The following is a 15,113-nucleotide window of genomic DNA, read 5'->3' as shown; positions in this document are numbered from 1 at the left end:
TGGAAAGGAAGGCAGCTGCAGGAACTGTGTATGGGTGCTTGGTTCTCCCAGCCTCTCTGCAATCTCAGAGTGGATCTAAAAGCTTCCAAGCCACAAGTAAGAATATGCACACCAAGAGGCAAAACACCTTAATTATGGTCAGAAAAATGACTGTCAAACATGGTTTTATCTCTGTTCCACGAAGTTTCCTCTTGCTAGGGAAAACACACTGGTGTGTTGTTTCTTTCTTTTCTCAGAATTAGAGAATCGGTTGGCAGTGAATAGCTCCTGTGGTGACTCAACCTGTTCTCCTGTTAAGGAAAGGAGAACATGACTAAGCCCAAAGGATGGATGGGTGTTGCAAATGGGCTATAAAAAGTTCTGACAAAGACTCTACTTGTGCATTGGCGCCTTCAATGCAAATCTCCAGGCTTTTTTGGAGGGAGATGGGGGGGGGGGGGGGTAGGTATAGGTCTCCTTAAATTTCATCAGTATTGCCCCTCTGTAATTGTATCTTAAAGTTTTACCTGAGAGGTATGTTTCTGAGAAGGATTCTGAGCAACTTCTGTCTACTAAAGACTGATCTAATTCCCCTGAACTAGATCAAGGAAATGACAGACTAGACAGTTCCATCCTTTAGTCAGTTGATCTTGTGGCTTATTTTTTCTTCAAGCAAAAGCTTACGTTTTTTTCCCAGCATCTCTGACTTCCAGGAGGGGGAGTGCTAGGCAGCAGAAAAAGTAGTCTAGGTGCATCTCTTGTCCCTTGCTATCTGCTCCATAATTAAAGCTGTTTCCATAGTGACTTCTGTGGGTTTTTTCTTTTTTTAGGTGCTCTTATTCTTCCATTGTGGCAATAACTGTCATGTAGGTTAGTTTCACTGCTAGTCTGCAGTGACCTCTGTCACTTTGTGTTTGTGGTGTTGGCTGTTGTCTCCTTTTACCAGATGACATGGGCAATTGCAGACTGTTGGCAAAACATGTTATCCAAGCGTAATCTAAAAAAGTTGTATTTGGTGACTAGGATTCCTGTGCTTACTAAGGTAAACTGCTTCAAGTTTAACCTTCAAGTGGTTAAATAGATTGCCTTGTGCTCCTTTTACTTTTCTAAAAGTCAGTCAGCTGCTTTTAAGCTATCATGATAGCAGTGGGCAACCTGACTAAGTAGGCTGAGCCTCTTTCTTTTTTTTTAGACTTTGTAAACTTAATCAGGGGAGATGATGCTGCAGCATTTGTGCTAACTGGGCAACTTCATGCAGAGTACAGATCTCTTTGAAAAGAGCACAAATAAGCATCTAGGTGAGAGGGGAAAACCAGAACTTATCCTCACTCTCAGGAAATAGTGGGTATCTTCAGACCCACTCCTCCAAGAGGAGCTATCAAATGTCTGGATTTCTGTAACACTCTAGCTCGTCTGCATCTCTGCTTCATCTGAAACAAGAGGAAGCTTTGCAATAGTGTTCTATTGTAAAGTTGCTGAGTTTATAACTCTGAGGTGGATTGTTTAACTTCATGTTTCCAAAATAAAAAGGGTTTAAACTGATACTATAAGAAGTGCTGACTGACTTCTATTCACCAAACTGCCCATACAGCTTTTCTGTTATGCACTACGATCTGCAAGCCTCAACTGCACCAATGCACGGTTTCCATTTTGAGCCAGTCCCCTTCCTGTGGTAGATAACTACGCCACAAAATTGCTCCAAGTTTTCTTATCTCTGTGTAGTCTGCATTCTCATCATGCTATCTAGTTGCAAGACCTCAAGTGGGTAAAACAATCTCAAAATATGTGTTGCATGTAAGCTCTAACATAATAGTGGTAGCTTGTGTTCTCTTGCTTCAGGGGTTGTGTTTCTGTGCAAGAAGTGCTTAGCTTGTGGGGTGCCATTCTTTATGGTGCTAATTCTACAGCTCTTGCTTGACAGAGCTCACTCTATTCTCGGGTGAACAAGTAGCTGCTCCTTCAGGCTGTTCTTGTTTATGAGATAGGAGGGACAACTCTGGCTACAAGAGCTGTATTTTACAAACTGCAGTGAGAGAAGGCTGGGCTTGGGTGGCTTTTTGTGCTTTGGATTCTTTCCTTCACTAAAATGCTAGTTGGTAGCAGGGACAGTAGTGCTGCAGTGTTAGCTGTCTGGCCTTAACAGGAGTGTCAGTGACAGAGAGGTGCCTAACTGAAGGGTCTGTCTGTGGTCCTGTGTGCTGTAGCTTGCTGCATAACCTGCCCCTTAACTATGCTTACAAACAACCTCTATCTGTACCATTGGCTAGAAAGTAGAGGTCCTAAGCTGGTATGTGGGGTGTTTGGTAACGGGTGCCACTGGAGCACGGTTGTACTACTGGCGTTTCCCAGCCAACCTCAGGCTGGCTGTGGAAGTCAAATGGCTGCTGCCCTTCTGAGAAGCCTGCCTGTGGGGTCAAGGCAGGATAGTGGTGCTGCCCTGGGGCTCCACGGCCCGGGCAGGGAAGGTGCTGGATGAAGCTGTTGTGGCACTGCCAGGGCTGGGGGAGGAAGGACCGATACAGGCAAGGGCAGGGCATGACACGGAGGTGGCGCCTTCCCTCAGGGCAGAGGCCTCGGCCCTGCAAGGAGCTGGGGTGACCGCACTGAGGCACAGGCGGCCCTGCTTCACCTGGGTCCCCCTTATGGCCCTCAGCCAGGCAGGAGCGAGGGCTGCCTTGCTCGGCTCTGTTCTGTTGGGTTCTGGGCCCCACTAGCAGGGAGCCTGGTTGAGGTGGGGCGGTGGTGAGGGGAGGGTGGCAGCGCGGAGGACCTGTGGTGGCTGTGAGGGAGGTGAGGCCTGTGGGGCCGCTCTGGCCGTTGTGGTGGCCCGATCCTCCTGCATCCGGGAGCAGTCACAGGTCTCTGCATGTGTCTTGCTCTTTAATAGGCTGCCCAAAGACAGCTTATAAACTTGGTCACTTGTAGGGTGTGGCTTCCCTCCTAGTTTAAAGAATTTAAACAAAATGTTGTCATCCGTTGGTTAACGGCAGTGGGTTTTTCTAAGAAAGTTTCTTGTCAGAACTGAAGCCTTTGTGTCAGGTTCCCCTTCTTCACTAGCCTCCCTCAAGCTTGCTCTGGGCCACTGACAACCTCTAACTTGCTCCCAGGTTTTTTGGGGGGCGGGGGTAGGTGGGTGGTGATGGGGAGTGTCTGAGTAGTCAACTCATTTCCGTGACCAAACCTAAAACCAGATGTGTTAATAACAGCTTACTAAAACTTTTTTCCTCTCTGCCCCCTTACAATTGGTAGGTATTCATCTTCATGAAGGAAAGAAACACATGAGAAGATCCAATTTAGAACTGTAGTGTTCACTTCAAGATGCCCCAAAGGGAAAATACTCATCTGCAAGTCTCGTCTTTCAAAACTGTCTGCATTCTTTCAATCAAAGAAAAACGTTTTTTGAGAAAGATGACTTGTGAAATCTGTGAACAAAGCTGGCTTTATAAGGATACTGAATGAAAGACAACATGCCTTACAATGGACACTTATCTTGAAGGGGTGACACTGTGCTCCTGAAGTAAAACACAGGCACTGTAACAAGTGAACAAGTGATCCTGAACAAGAATAAGGATTATAGAAACTGCATCAGAATGTTTGTTAGTCCCAGAAGAGTCAGAAAATGCCATTTTTTGCAGATATTTGCCACTTGCTTCATACTGTGTCTCATGATTTTTTGGGGGCCATTTGATAATCACATTGTGAGCCATATGAAGTCTTATTCATACAGATACCTCATAAATAGCTACCATTTTGTGAATGACAGCCTGTCTATCAACAGGGATAACTTGGACAGAGTATCAAGCTACCAATACTTGATCAACCACAGAGAGAAATGTCAACAGCAGGATGTCCTTCTCCTGTTGTTTGTGAAGACTTCTCCTGAAAACCGCCATCGGAGGGATGCAATTAGACAAACTTGGGGTAATGAGAAGTATGTTCGTTCTCAACTTAATGCCAACATTAAAACTCTTTTTGCTTTAGGACGACCAACAAATCATCTGCTGCAAAGAGAACTTCAGCTGGAAGACCAGAAATACAATGATTTGATTCAGCAAGACTTCTTGGATACTTTTCACAATCTTACTCTTAAATTGCTTTTGCAGTTTAGCTGGGTGAATGCCTACTGTCCCCATGCCAGGTTCATTATGTCTGCAGATGATGACATATTTATCCATATGCCAAATCTTGTTGCTTATCTCCAAAGTCTAGCACAAATGGGTGTTCAAGATCTCTGGATTGGTCGTGTCCATCGTGGATCCCCTCCCGTAAGAGACAAGAGTAGCAAATACTATGTTCCATATGAAATGTACCAGTGGCCCTCTTATCCTGACTACACAGCAGGAGCTGCATATGTAATATCAAATGATGTAGCAGCTAAAGTATATGAGGCTTCATTGACTCTCAATACAAGTCTTTATATAGATGATGTTTTTATGGGTCTCTGTGCCAATAAAATGGGAATTGTACCACAATATCACGTATTTTTTTCTGGGGAAGGAAAGGCTCCATATCATCCCTGCATTTATAACAAAATGATGACATCTCATGGACATGTAGATGATCTTCACAAGCTCTGGAAGCAGGCTACAGATCCCAAAGTTAAAAAGTTTTCTTCAGGGATTTGGGGTAGAATATACTGCAGACTAGTCAATATTGTGCTTCTCTGTAAACTATACTATGAGGACACATATCCCTGTTCAGCTGCATTTTCTTAATACTTGAATATCTGTGTTGAAGATCAACTGAGCCAAAACAGAGCAACAACTTTTTAGCTGTTTATTCAAAATATATGTAAACATAGAAAGAGGTAAAACTTAAATGTGAGTAGTTGGGCGTGGGAGGGAAAGATGGTCCCAAATTCTGTTCAGAAACTCTTATTGGAATAGCTCTCCTATTGTACTGCAATGTTTTACATTGTAGCCTGGTTTGTTTTTGTGGGTTTTTTTTTTTACCATCTTCAAGGGATGCAAATCTGGATTAAATGAACTATAATGGACTTGACTTCTAGACTTTGAAATGCTTGGTGATAACGTCTGTTACTTTGAGCTTGTCAGTAAGTCTTAAGTTTTTCTTAAAGCTATGTGGACTAAGGCACATGATTAAAAAAATCTGCTATATCAAAATGGAGTAGATCTTTCAAAACATCAGGAAAATAGAACTTCTGACTTGATGAATGAGACTATTGTAGTAGTTTAAGGCAATGTAAATTGGTTACAAAAATTCACCATTTCGCAGTGTTTCATAGACAGTAAATCTGGACCTGTGCAATTGACAAACAGTGAGTGCTAGAAGTGAAGACCTGCTACAGTATTTTTCTCAAAGCTCCCTACATCTTTGAAATGGGCAAACGGTGTTTGAGTGCCCTCTGACTCAGTTGTTTTAAGTAACGAAGGAGCTCCTTTACATCAGGACTGAACTTGAAAGGGTAAAAATCGGATATTACTCATGTAACTGGTTTTGCTAATCTTCTGTCTTATGAAAACTGAAGCAGTACATTTAAGCAGTCCAATCTTTAATAAGCAAATAAGCTAAATGCATTTTCTTTTAACAATACTTCTGCTTTCCTATATTCATGGTTCTAAAGTTTAAAAGCAAGCAAAAGTCCCCAAGAATGTTTCTTATAGCTAATTTGAAGCTGTTGAAAGACTTTAAAAAGCAAAATTACATGCTTGTACTAACAAAGAAGGAGGGTATTTTCTGCACAAAGTTTTGACTTCACAGTGAAGGGATAGGGAGATGGTAATCCACAGAAACTCAGTACACAAATCAAACACTTAAATATTTCTCCTGAAGTCTTAAGCACAAGATTGTCTTTAAAATTTCAGTTTATGTCCACAAAACCCTGTATCTTGAATCTATTTCAATGTTAATATCACTTGCAAGAGGAACAAAACACCTGGGCATTGCATGTCAGGATAGAACTAAGTGATGCTCAAACTCCAGCCATTAGGAGTTGTACTGTGGTGCCATATAAATATTGCAGAGAACCAGAGTTCTAGGATGTCTGCAGTGTTCTTGTCTAGCTCGCTAATGGTGTTTTCACAGACTCTCAGGAAAGATATTTTAGTTGCTAATTGCCAAACCTGTGGTAGCTCTTTCTGGCGTGGGGACACAGCCCATTCAAGGTACAGTCAGTTACTGCTTGTAAACGGATTTCATGCTGGAACAAGTTCTAGTGTGGATAGTGTCAGAAAACTACTTCTGAAAGCTTGAATGAGTCAGGCTTTTCAGCAGAGCAATTACAATGCAAAAGCTCACAAATTATCAAGTATTTGTTGGAAATGTGCTAATTATAGGAGCAATACTACTTGCTTTCTAAGACTAGCATTTTTCTTTTGCCTGAAGTTTCTTGTTGTGTGGAGCAGTGAGGTACTTGATCTGTGTCTTCTGACTTTACTGTAGAACGCTTATACAGGACTTGACTTGGGCAGTTTTAAGGTGCAGGTGGTAAGCTTTGTTTAAATAATTGCTACTGCTCTTGGAGCTCTGCTGCAGGTTTTAGTGATTTGAATGGCTAATGGTATATGTTAGCTTAGACAGAACCCAGGAGTGAGTGAGCTTGCTGACTGTACTCTTAAGCTGCCATTTCAGATGGATGGTAGGTAGCTACTGGAGTTAGGTGAAATATGTAACTTTCTATAATTGGTTTTCCAGAAGGAAAAGAATAAGAATCCTAACTGGACCCAAATGTTGGGTATATAAAGAACCCACAAATCATTTATCAGTGTCAGAATGATTGATGAATGTTACAGCTATACTCTAGGCAAGCACAGGAATGGGATTTGGTCTTTCTAAACAGATTGATTACAGTACTGAGGATGTGTGTTTAAAGAAAAAAAAACAAAACACAAGACAACCCTAGATCTATATAACCTGCTGGCTTATAGAGAAATGAATGTACGTATAGAGAAAGCAGTACTCTGTACTGAAGGAAAGCTGCTTCATCAGATATCTGACCTCGTGTGAGCCATTTAAATCAACAAGCTGCACAGCAAAACTGCACTACTAGAAAAAGCCACCCTGTTCACTGTAGGGAAAGAGGGTCTTCATACACAGTATGCAACTGAAATGTATTATTAAGACTACAGCTTTTTTCCAACATAACTGTGTGTTGGGTTTTATTGTTTTCACTCATACAAGCAAAGGTAAAGTAAGTTTTAAGTAGCTTAAACTTCTATAGGGTAACGACCTAGCTAACATCTAAAACACTGCTTAAACGTATTTTGCCATTATCTGAAAGTCACTTTTGACCATTGAAGTACTTTGTTTTACAGCTGGTTTGAGTTTTGTTTGGATTGTTTCTTAATCTTAAAAGGGCCTTGATGTTTGTAGTATGCATTTTCTTTTGTTGCAGTGAAAAGAAGTTGCTTGTTGAATAAAAAGGAAAGCATGAAGGCACTCCTTTCAAAAAATGGAGAAGCTAGAAAACTTATTTTCTGGTTCGAAACACTGACTTAAGATTTGTACACCTTTATCTGGAACCTTTCTTAACAGTAGTCTTGGTGCTCCAATGCAGGGCTGTCAGGTTTTACTTCCACAAATAAAACTGTATCAGCCTGAATGGTCACTCCTCATTATGAGTTTGACATTGTTGCACAGCATATTTAATGCTAAAATTGTTTTTACCTGTTTGTTTGGTTTGCATCAGTTTCCCTTTGATATTACTAATTTTTATACGAAGTATTCAATATTTATTCTTAAACTTTTGCTCTGTACCACAAAAAAATTGTTTTGTAAAATTTGTTTTGAATAAACAGACTTATTTCTTTTAAAAAAAAAAACCAAAACAACACAACAAAGGTGATAAATATCTCTTGTTGCTTTTTTTGTAACTGACAGGCTCAGCTCTGATGTTTTTAAATGCTATTCTGAATCCCCTCTTATGAGAAGACTTCAAACTGCTTCCCCCCCTTCCCTTACGACCTTTCTATTCTACCTTTTTATGGAACAAAAGGCAAAATTGGTGTTCCCAATGAAAGGAGGCAGTTCAAAAATCTGATTACTAAGCATCTAGGTCTATCTAGAGTTGTTTAAAACTGCAAAATATTAGAAGCGTAACCTGTTGTTAATATTAACTTCCAGATTTGTATGTTCTCTTAAAGCAATTATTCCCCAAGAGATGCATATCTATAAATTCATTCTATTTCAGATCACACTTTGCACATTTTGAAAATTAGATTATGGTTTGGAGATCAGTGATATAGTATAGTACTATCTATATCACAGAGATCAGGGTATAATTAAATTCACAGAGTCATAAGTTGCATTTTTCAATGTGTCTCTAAGTCTAACCTAATTTACCAAGGCTAATGTTTTTAGAAGCGTAGTTTTTTGCACCAAGTAACTTCAGTGTATACCTGTCAGAGAGAGGTATATAACATAAGTATAAATTATCTAAATCATACTGAAGAAGAGAACAAAGGAAATGATGTCTGTGAGGATTGTGGGGTTTGGCTTGTTGCAGGGTGGGGTTTGGTGGTTTTGTGTGTTGTTTTTTTTAATTGCTCCCTTTGGCCTAGAAACAGTGTAGTTCAACGAAATTAAACTGGGTTTGCTTGGTACTTTTTGTTAAACTAAATTACCTAAGTAGTTAGTGTTTTACAATACATTGTTAATAATCTCTTTCTCAAGACTTTGTAGAAAGACTATTGCTTGTATTTAAAAAAACAGAAGCTTCTCAGAGGCATAGACTGAAATATGAATATCCTGAAAACAATGAGATGATCTTTAATACTGCTTTTTTGTAAATATGTGTGAGGCTTATTCTAGTGACTTATTTTCTCACATCATATAATTAATGCTTCAAAGAAATTGCAAAAAAAAAAAAAACCCAAGGCCAAGCCCCCAACCTAAAAAAGAGAAATCTTGCTTGCTTTTTCAGCTGATAGACTGTGTATAAATGCATAGCTATAAGCATTTCAGTGATTATTTATTTATTTTATTTTTATTATTTATTAATCTTAGTAAACTTCAAAGAAGATGTAGAAACTGTACTATAAATGGAGTTATTTGTGTTCTAAGAACAAAAAAATTATACTGGTTTGTGTGCAGCCTTACCTTCTCCTTGTTGACAGGTTCTCATCACTTTCACTCATCACCAGGACTCTGCTAGATCCTCCTTGACTAGCTTCATGCATCACTTCAATCTGAATAAAAAGGACACATTAAAAGTGAAAACACTTAATTGCTGATGCTTTTATTTAGAGAACTTTATTCTTTTTTAAAGAGTTAAAACCCAGATCTTACCTAGTCTAGAAATCACTGGGCAAGTTAAAATTATTGAATTCTAGATATGCAGGTTGTAAATCGAGAATACCTTCTCTCCCTATTTTCCTACTTCCTTGCTCAGTATTGGTATGGGAGGCATTCTTGACTCCAGGCAAAGTCTTCATGTTCTTCCACCACAGAAGGTGAATTACCTTCTTGGTTAGATAATTATAGGCATAACAGTCTGTTCCTTAAGATGATGAAATACTTTATTTGTTTGTTTCCTGACTGAAGCCAACCCAGAGACTTCACGTTTTCAGAGTTCTTTGTACAGTGGCGTATGGAGAAGCTTAGGGAATCTGTCTTGTGCCTCCAAGAAGTGTCTTTGTACTAGTAGAGGTATTACATAAGATGGCGTATACCGTCAAATACTGAGCACAGTATGCGTGTGCAATGGCTGGGGCTTTTTACATAATATTTTAATAAACATTAACCTATTTCCTTGTCCAGTCTTGCAGAGTTGGATCATTTCAAGTGTGCTCCAGGCAAGTTTTAAGTAGGCTTTTCCTCTGTTTGCCTGCAGCTTTAAAAGTGCCAAGCACTACCTGGGCTTCCTCAAAGGCAACCTCTTTAAGTTCAGTATAACAACTTGGCTGCTGAGTTTGCAGTTAATCCAAGCCAATATCTAAACTCCAGTACAATCTTTAAGGTCCTGAGCACTTTCATTTTTAAGGGCTGATTCTGGGGGAAAAAAGCAGTGGCCTGTCTTATATCCTATATAGCTAAACTATTCATCTGGTTGGTGATGATGATTATGGAATCCATTAATAAACTGTCCTTGCCTGAACTACCAGAACAAATAAAATACAAACAAAAATTTTATAGTAACAATGGGAGGGAAGAAGAGGGGGCATAATTTGCACGGGTACTCTTAGAAAGTAGATTTAAAAATGAATGTATGTTTTTAGAAAGCCTATACCACGTTGTTACATATACGTAACTGTGGGAGGAATGCAACTGATTGATTACCTGCATTACTGATGAGAATACCTCTCTGCCATACTACCCAACTTCTTTTGCTCTTCTTTTCTGAATACTAGCTGTATTATTTCCCTCAATACAGTCAGGATCCTCTTTTTTTTCTTTCTCAAAACATACCTTAAATTGCATTCTTCACTATTCTAATGATACACTGCCCCAAAGAGCTAATAATACGAATCTTAATACAGGGAAGATTAAGAAAATTATGGCAAAAGGATGTTACTATTTAAAAGGTTGTGAGCAAATGGCACTCTATGTTTTTATTTTTGTCTTGGTTTTGGTAAATTTGTAACTAAAGGGGATACTGGCAAAGTTACAAAAAATTTCTGCACAGACCATTCAGACTACAACTTCAGTGGTGGTACACCTATCTCTTTCACAGGTATATTTTCACGGTTTAAACCCAAACATTTTAAGTAAGATAAATGAGGCATTACTTGAATTTGACAGGAAAAAAATGATGTCTGGTCTCTGACAGTGGCTATTTCAGCTAGCTTGAGCGAATGAAAAGTTTCAGGATGCAGCAACACTTCATCTTAGTTAAAAGAATTGCAGATGAATGAAGTTTCTGGATCCTTCTGTTTCCAGTCTTAGAATACTCAAGGAGGGCCAAATGGCTGTCTTGATAGCTTGTTATCCCAGTCAGCCTCTACAGCTTAACAAGAGACTGCTGTAAGGGCAGGGCTCTTAAATGCTGTAAGGCTTGGGAATAGGGAAGAAAGGATAAGGATGTCCAAAGAGTCCTAAACAGAATCTTGCTGCAGAAACAGTAATGCAACAAATCTCATCATAGAGACACAAAAGTAAAGTACATTTCCCTGAACCTTACTTGCCATGCAGCAACAGGTAACAGTAAAAGTTTTCTTTGTTTTTTTTGTTGGTTGGTTTATTTTTAAGTATTAAATGTCTATGTCTAGTCTTTCCTCCTTTACATAGTAGTAACTACCCTTAGAAAATATTTAAATGAGGAAAAATATATAACTTTGTTAAAACCCTGAACATAGCACATCTTAACTTCAGAGGAACTGGAATAAGATTCTAGTTTTAGAAACAAAATAACTCATATGCTATAAGGATGTACTGTAATGTATTACTGTTGGATGTTCCCTCCGCATTTCCTCTTTCAAACTTTGAAAGTTACTTCTACTTTAGTGTAACTTGTTTTTCCATGTATTTAAGCATAAATCTCTTTTAACAATCATCTGAGTAACTTTCAAACTGCAATGTGAAGTGTACAAAAAAAAGCTTACCACAGAATTGACTTGTGCAATTTTTTAATTCTAAGTATAAATATGTAAACCTGTATTTATATTGTTTTGAGTTCTCTCACAATATGGGATGTCCCCAAAACACAGATACTCCTACCTTAATTCCACCTTTAGTCTTCTTAATGTTTTTCTTTTTTGATAACTCTACTTCAGAAATGGTCTTTGGAGGGCAGGAAATTTCTGTGGACCTCCTGTTGGTAGCTGAAGGAGTCAAAAAGAAAGTAATATTAGAAAATGTATGCTAAAAGTTGGAAATCCTACTTCCTAATAACAGCAGTGAGCAAAGATCCTGTCACATCAGTGGTAACTGTGACCTGGCTTAGAGAACTGAATTGTGGCTGGAGTGGTGAAGGACCAGCTGGCACAAGGAATGGGCTACCTTGTTTGGTGGTCCACTGTGTCTCGATGTGGCACCTACAACTCCACGCTGGAATGACTGCTTTGGTTTGCCTTCCTCCCTGGCAACCATCTTTAGGGTAGCTCAGGTAGATGTTAGCAGCTGTATCAACAGTTGGGTAATTGTCACTCGCATAGTTTTTCAGCTTAGTTGTTGTTACTTGTGTGGGTTCCCAAAGAAAGGAAATTTTGGTTCTGGTAATGGTTTGCTAATGTTGCATTATAAAGGATTGTTCCTTTGTAAGGCTTAATCACATGAACAAGTCTCAAAAGAGTAATCATACAGGTGTTCAACAAGTCGCTGTGACCGTGTATGTAATGACAGTGAATCTGAGGAAATTATTTCAGAATATGCTCCATCGTGTCAGGTTTGTTGGGCTTTGCAGGGTCTGCAAACCACAGCTGACAGTGAGTTGTCTAATGCTACTAGAAAACCATCCTTAAACAACATAACCACTATCCTGAGACTGCTGTCCAAAGAAAAGGTTTAGAATGAACTATGAGAAGGGGAATCATATATTGAGCTTGAGTAGAAAATAATATCTCTGTTACAGTTTGTATCTGTCTTCTAAATTGATAATGAGCTCACAGTGCATGTTTTAAAAGTACAAGGCAAACAGAAGTCTCCTTTTTCGTAGTTACTGAATTGATACAGGCAACCATGCATGTCATGGTAAAAATAAATCTGAATACCAGATGAAATGATGAAAGAATCTGGGTCAGGCAACAAAGAACAAAATTGTTGCAATCCTGAGATTAAGTCCTTTTCAGTTTTATTCTGGGAAAACTTCCTAACTGAACAAGAACTTTTCCAAAAGTAAAAGCTGGTGTTTTCAAATGCATCTGGTAATATTCTGTTTAAATGGTTTCACCAAGTTTAATGTTGAGGCGCTGAGAGCCTTGGTGGTCACTAATAACTTTTTCTTCTTCTGTGGGAGAAGCTGAGGGATGCAATAAAAAAAGTGGACATATCTTTGAATGGGGAGGACATAGTTTTAAAAGATTCATGTAGGAGAGGACTGAACACTTTTTTTAAAAAAAGAAACACATTAAAAATTTTCAAATGCCCTTGCCATTAAATTCTTCTTTTAAAGTAGTAAAAAAAAAAGGGGGGGGAAGGGGGAGAAAAGCATAGAAACACTCAAAATTATATGCAGTTAAAAAGAAAATTTAGTTTCACAGACAATAACAACAGTAGCTGACATTTCTTCTACCCTGTGTCTTTTCAACTGCCTTATAATTAAGCTGGGAAGAGAATTAATTAGAGCAGCTTGTCTCCAACTCTTTCCTAAATCTTCCTGGTTTTATCCCATGCTGAATGACATGGGGACTTGGCAATGTCCCTTTCATGCCTGTTACTTCCTCAGAATGACTCCGTATTAGAAAGCTTGTTCAATGGAACAGCAGAGTCTGGCAGCCACCAGCAGCTATAATCAACCAGTAGAAGATTCCTATGGTTCCCAGGACTGAGCCGAAATGCAAATGCCGACTCTATTTGGTTTTTCCATCACACTCTTTCAAAATAGACAGCAGGGGATTTGTTTTGATTTGAAGCACTACTTTCAACAGATGCCTTTTTCCCATCCCAAAGAAAGCTTTCTGTGAAGTAATAATTGTTCTCTGAAAGATATTATTTCACCCAAAAAGTGTTGTACTGACATTTAGAAACCAAGGGGAAAAAATAAAAAACAAGATGCAGCAAATATAAGCTATTTGTGCTTATGGTCAAAGTTCTTCATATCTTTCTGATCTGGAGAGAGGATGATTTCTACCACTGGCAAAACCAGAATACCAACCTTCAACTATTTGATAAATTTTTAAACAGGCTCTTTTATGATTTTCCCCATGAATCCCTGAGTAAAATGGTTACAAGCATTAGCAAATTCATTCTTTTCTGTACTAATGCATCCTGAAGATTCTATTTAGCCTTAAATTCTCATCTACTGAGATCTTGACAAGACACAGCCTCTGATCATACCTATCACACTGAACAGTATTCTTTCCCAGAGCTTCTCCCAACTTGAAAAATCAGCATTAAAAAAAAATAACTCTAAGGCTTGATCACAAAAATCCTGACTCAAAGAAAACCAAGACATTGTTTCATACTCTTCTCCATGCAATTACCAGGCACTCCTGAATACCCTAGACAGATACGCTGCCAAAATCCAGTTACCCTATCTAAATCTGAGTTCAGTCCATTGGATTGCTCTACAAAGCTAATTCCCAAGTTTTATATATACTGGATGTGTTATTAAAAGGAATGGAAGCAAAGGAAATAACTTTAGGAAACAGGAGAATTTTTGTTTAGAACAGCAGAGTCAGCAATACCAACTTGTTTGACCTATTCATCAATCAAAAAACCTACTAGCTTGAAAGAATTGTTGATACTGGTATGAAAATCCTGGCTGAAGGCAGTCATCAGAAAACATGGAAATCAGTTATGACTGATGTCTGGATCACAACTTACTTACAACTTACAAACTGGGACAGCTCCAGGTGATCCAGGAAAGAAAGCACTGGACAGTTTAAGTGAAAGATGACGCATTCACAGAAAGCCCAAGTGCAGATGCTGGTTGATCCAGCAAATTACGCCGGTCAGCTTACTAGCTTAGTCTTGGCTTCATCAGTATGACATTTCAGAAAGGAGGAGGCAGGTACAAGATAAGGAACAGTCCACTCCAACTGCTTATATTTCAAGGGTGAATTTGATTCAGATTGACACAGCAAACTTTCTCCTTCCAATTTGACCCAGAAATGAATTGAAAATGGGAAGCAATCTGGTTTTGGTTATGCTCCAGAGTATTTTTGGGTTATTGACTGGCCCATATTCAGAGACTGCTACATGTCACTACACTTAAGTAGTTTCTGGAGTCATTTAGAAAGAAACAGTGCAAATACCTGCTAATTATTATTGCACTAATTACTGTGTAACTGGAAATCTTTTAGAAGGGAAACTGCTTTATGAAATTCAGTACAGTTGGTTGTTTCAAGGTCATTACTGCTGAGGAAGCTGAAAGCTGTAGTATTCAACTGCCTACTGAAAGAACAAAGGCACAGGAACAAAGGAAAACTATAAACAATCTAAGGTCTGCATGGTTTCAAGGTTGTTTTCATCCTATTGTTTCACAGTACTCCCCCAGATAATGAGTAATGAAAATTTCATTTTGGACTCATTAATATTTTAAATTACTTGATGCTGCTTTTAAAGCAAACATTGTTAAA

The 15,113-nt window shown here is 38.9% G+C and overlaps 2 protein-coding genes across 2 annotated transcripts in view; one reads left to right on the top strand and one right to left on the bottom strand.

The window, feature by feature from the left end:
* The window catches only part of MCF2L2 (MCF.2 cell line derived transforming sequence-like 2), a gene marked incomplete at its 5' end in the record, with an annotated part of 165,038 nt that overhangs the window by 84,256 nt on the left and 65,669 nt on the right, over positions 1 to 15,113 (bottom strand). The window contains 2 exons of the mRNA XM_082003683.1: positions 9,037 to 9,125; positions 11,593 to 11,696. Coding sequence (XP_081859809.1) covers positions 9,037 to 9,125; positions 11,593 to 11,696 — 193 coding nt within the window. The remainder of the gene's footprint in view (positions 1 to 9,036; positions 9,126 to 11,592; positions 11,697 to 15,113) is intronic.
* Positions 3,570 to 4,694, top strand: B3GNT5 (UDP-GlcNAc:betaGal beta-1,3-N-acetylglucosaminyltransferase 5; the record flags this gene model as incomplete). Its single annotated transcript, XM_082003684.1, has 1 exon — positions 3,570 to 4,694. One exon carries the CDS (start codon positions 3,570 to 3,572, stop codon positions 4,692 to 4,694), a length of 1,125 nt encoding a protein of 374 aa, XP_081859810.1.

This window comes from Phaethon aethereus (assembly GCF_964289735.1).
Source record: "Phaethon aethereus genome assembly, chromosome: 9".
NCBI classification, from domain to species: domain Eukaryota; kingdom Metazoa; phylum Chordata; class Aves; order Phaethontiformes; family Phaethontidae; genus Phaethon; species Phaethon aethereus.
Note: the sequence above shows the minus strand (reverse complement) of the source record. Positions and strands in the feature narration are given on the sequence as shown.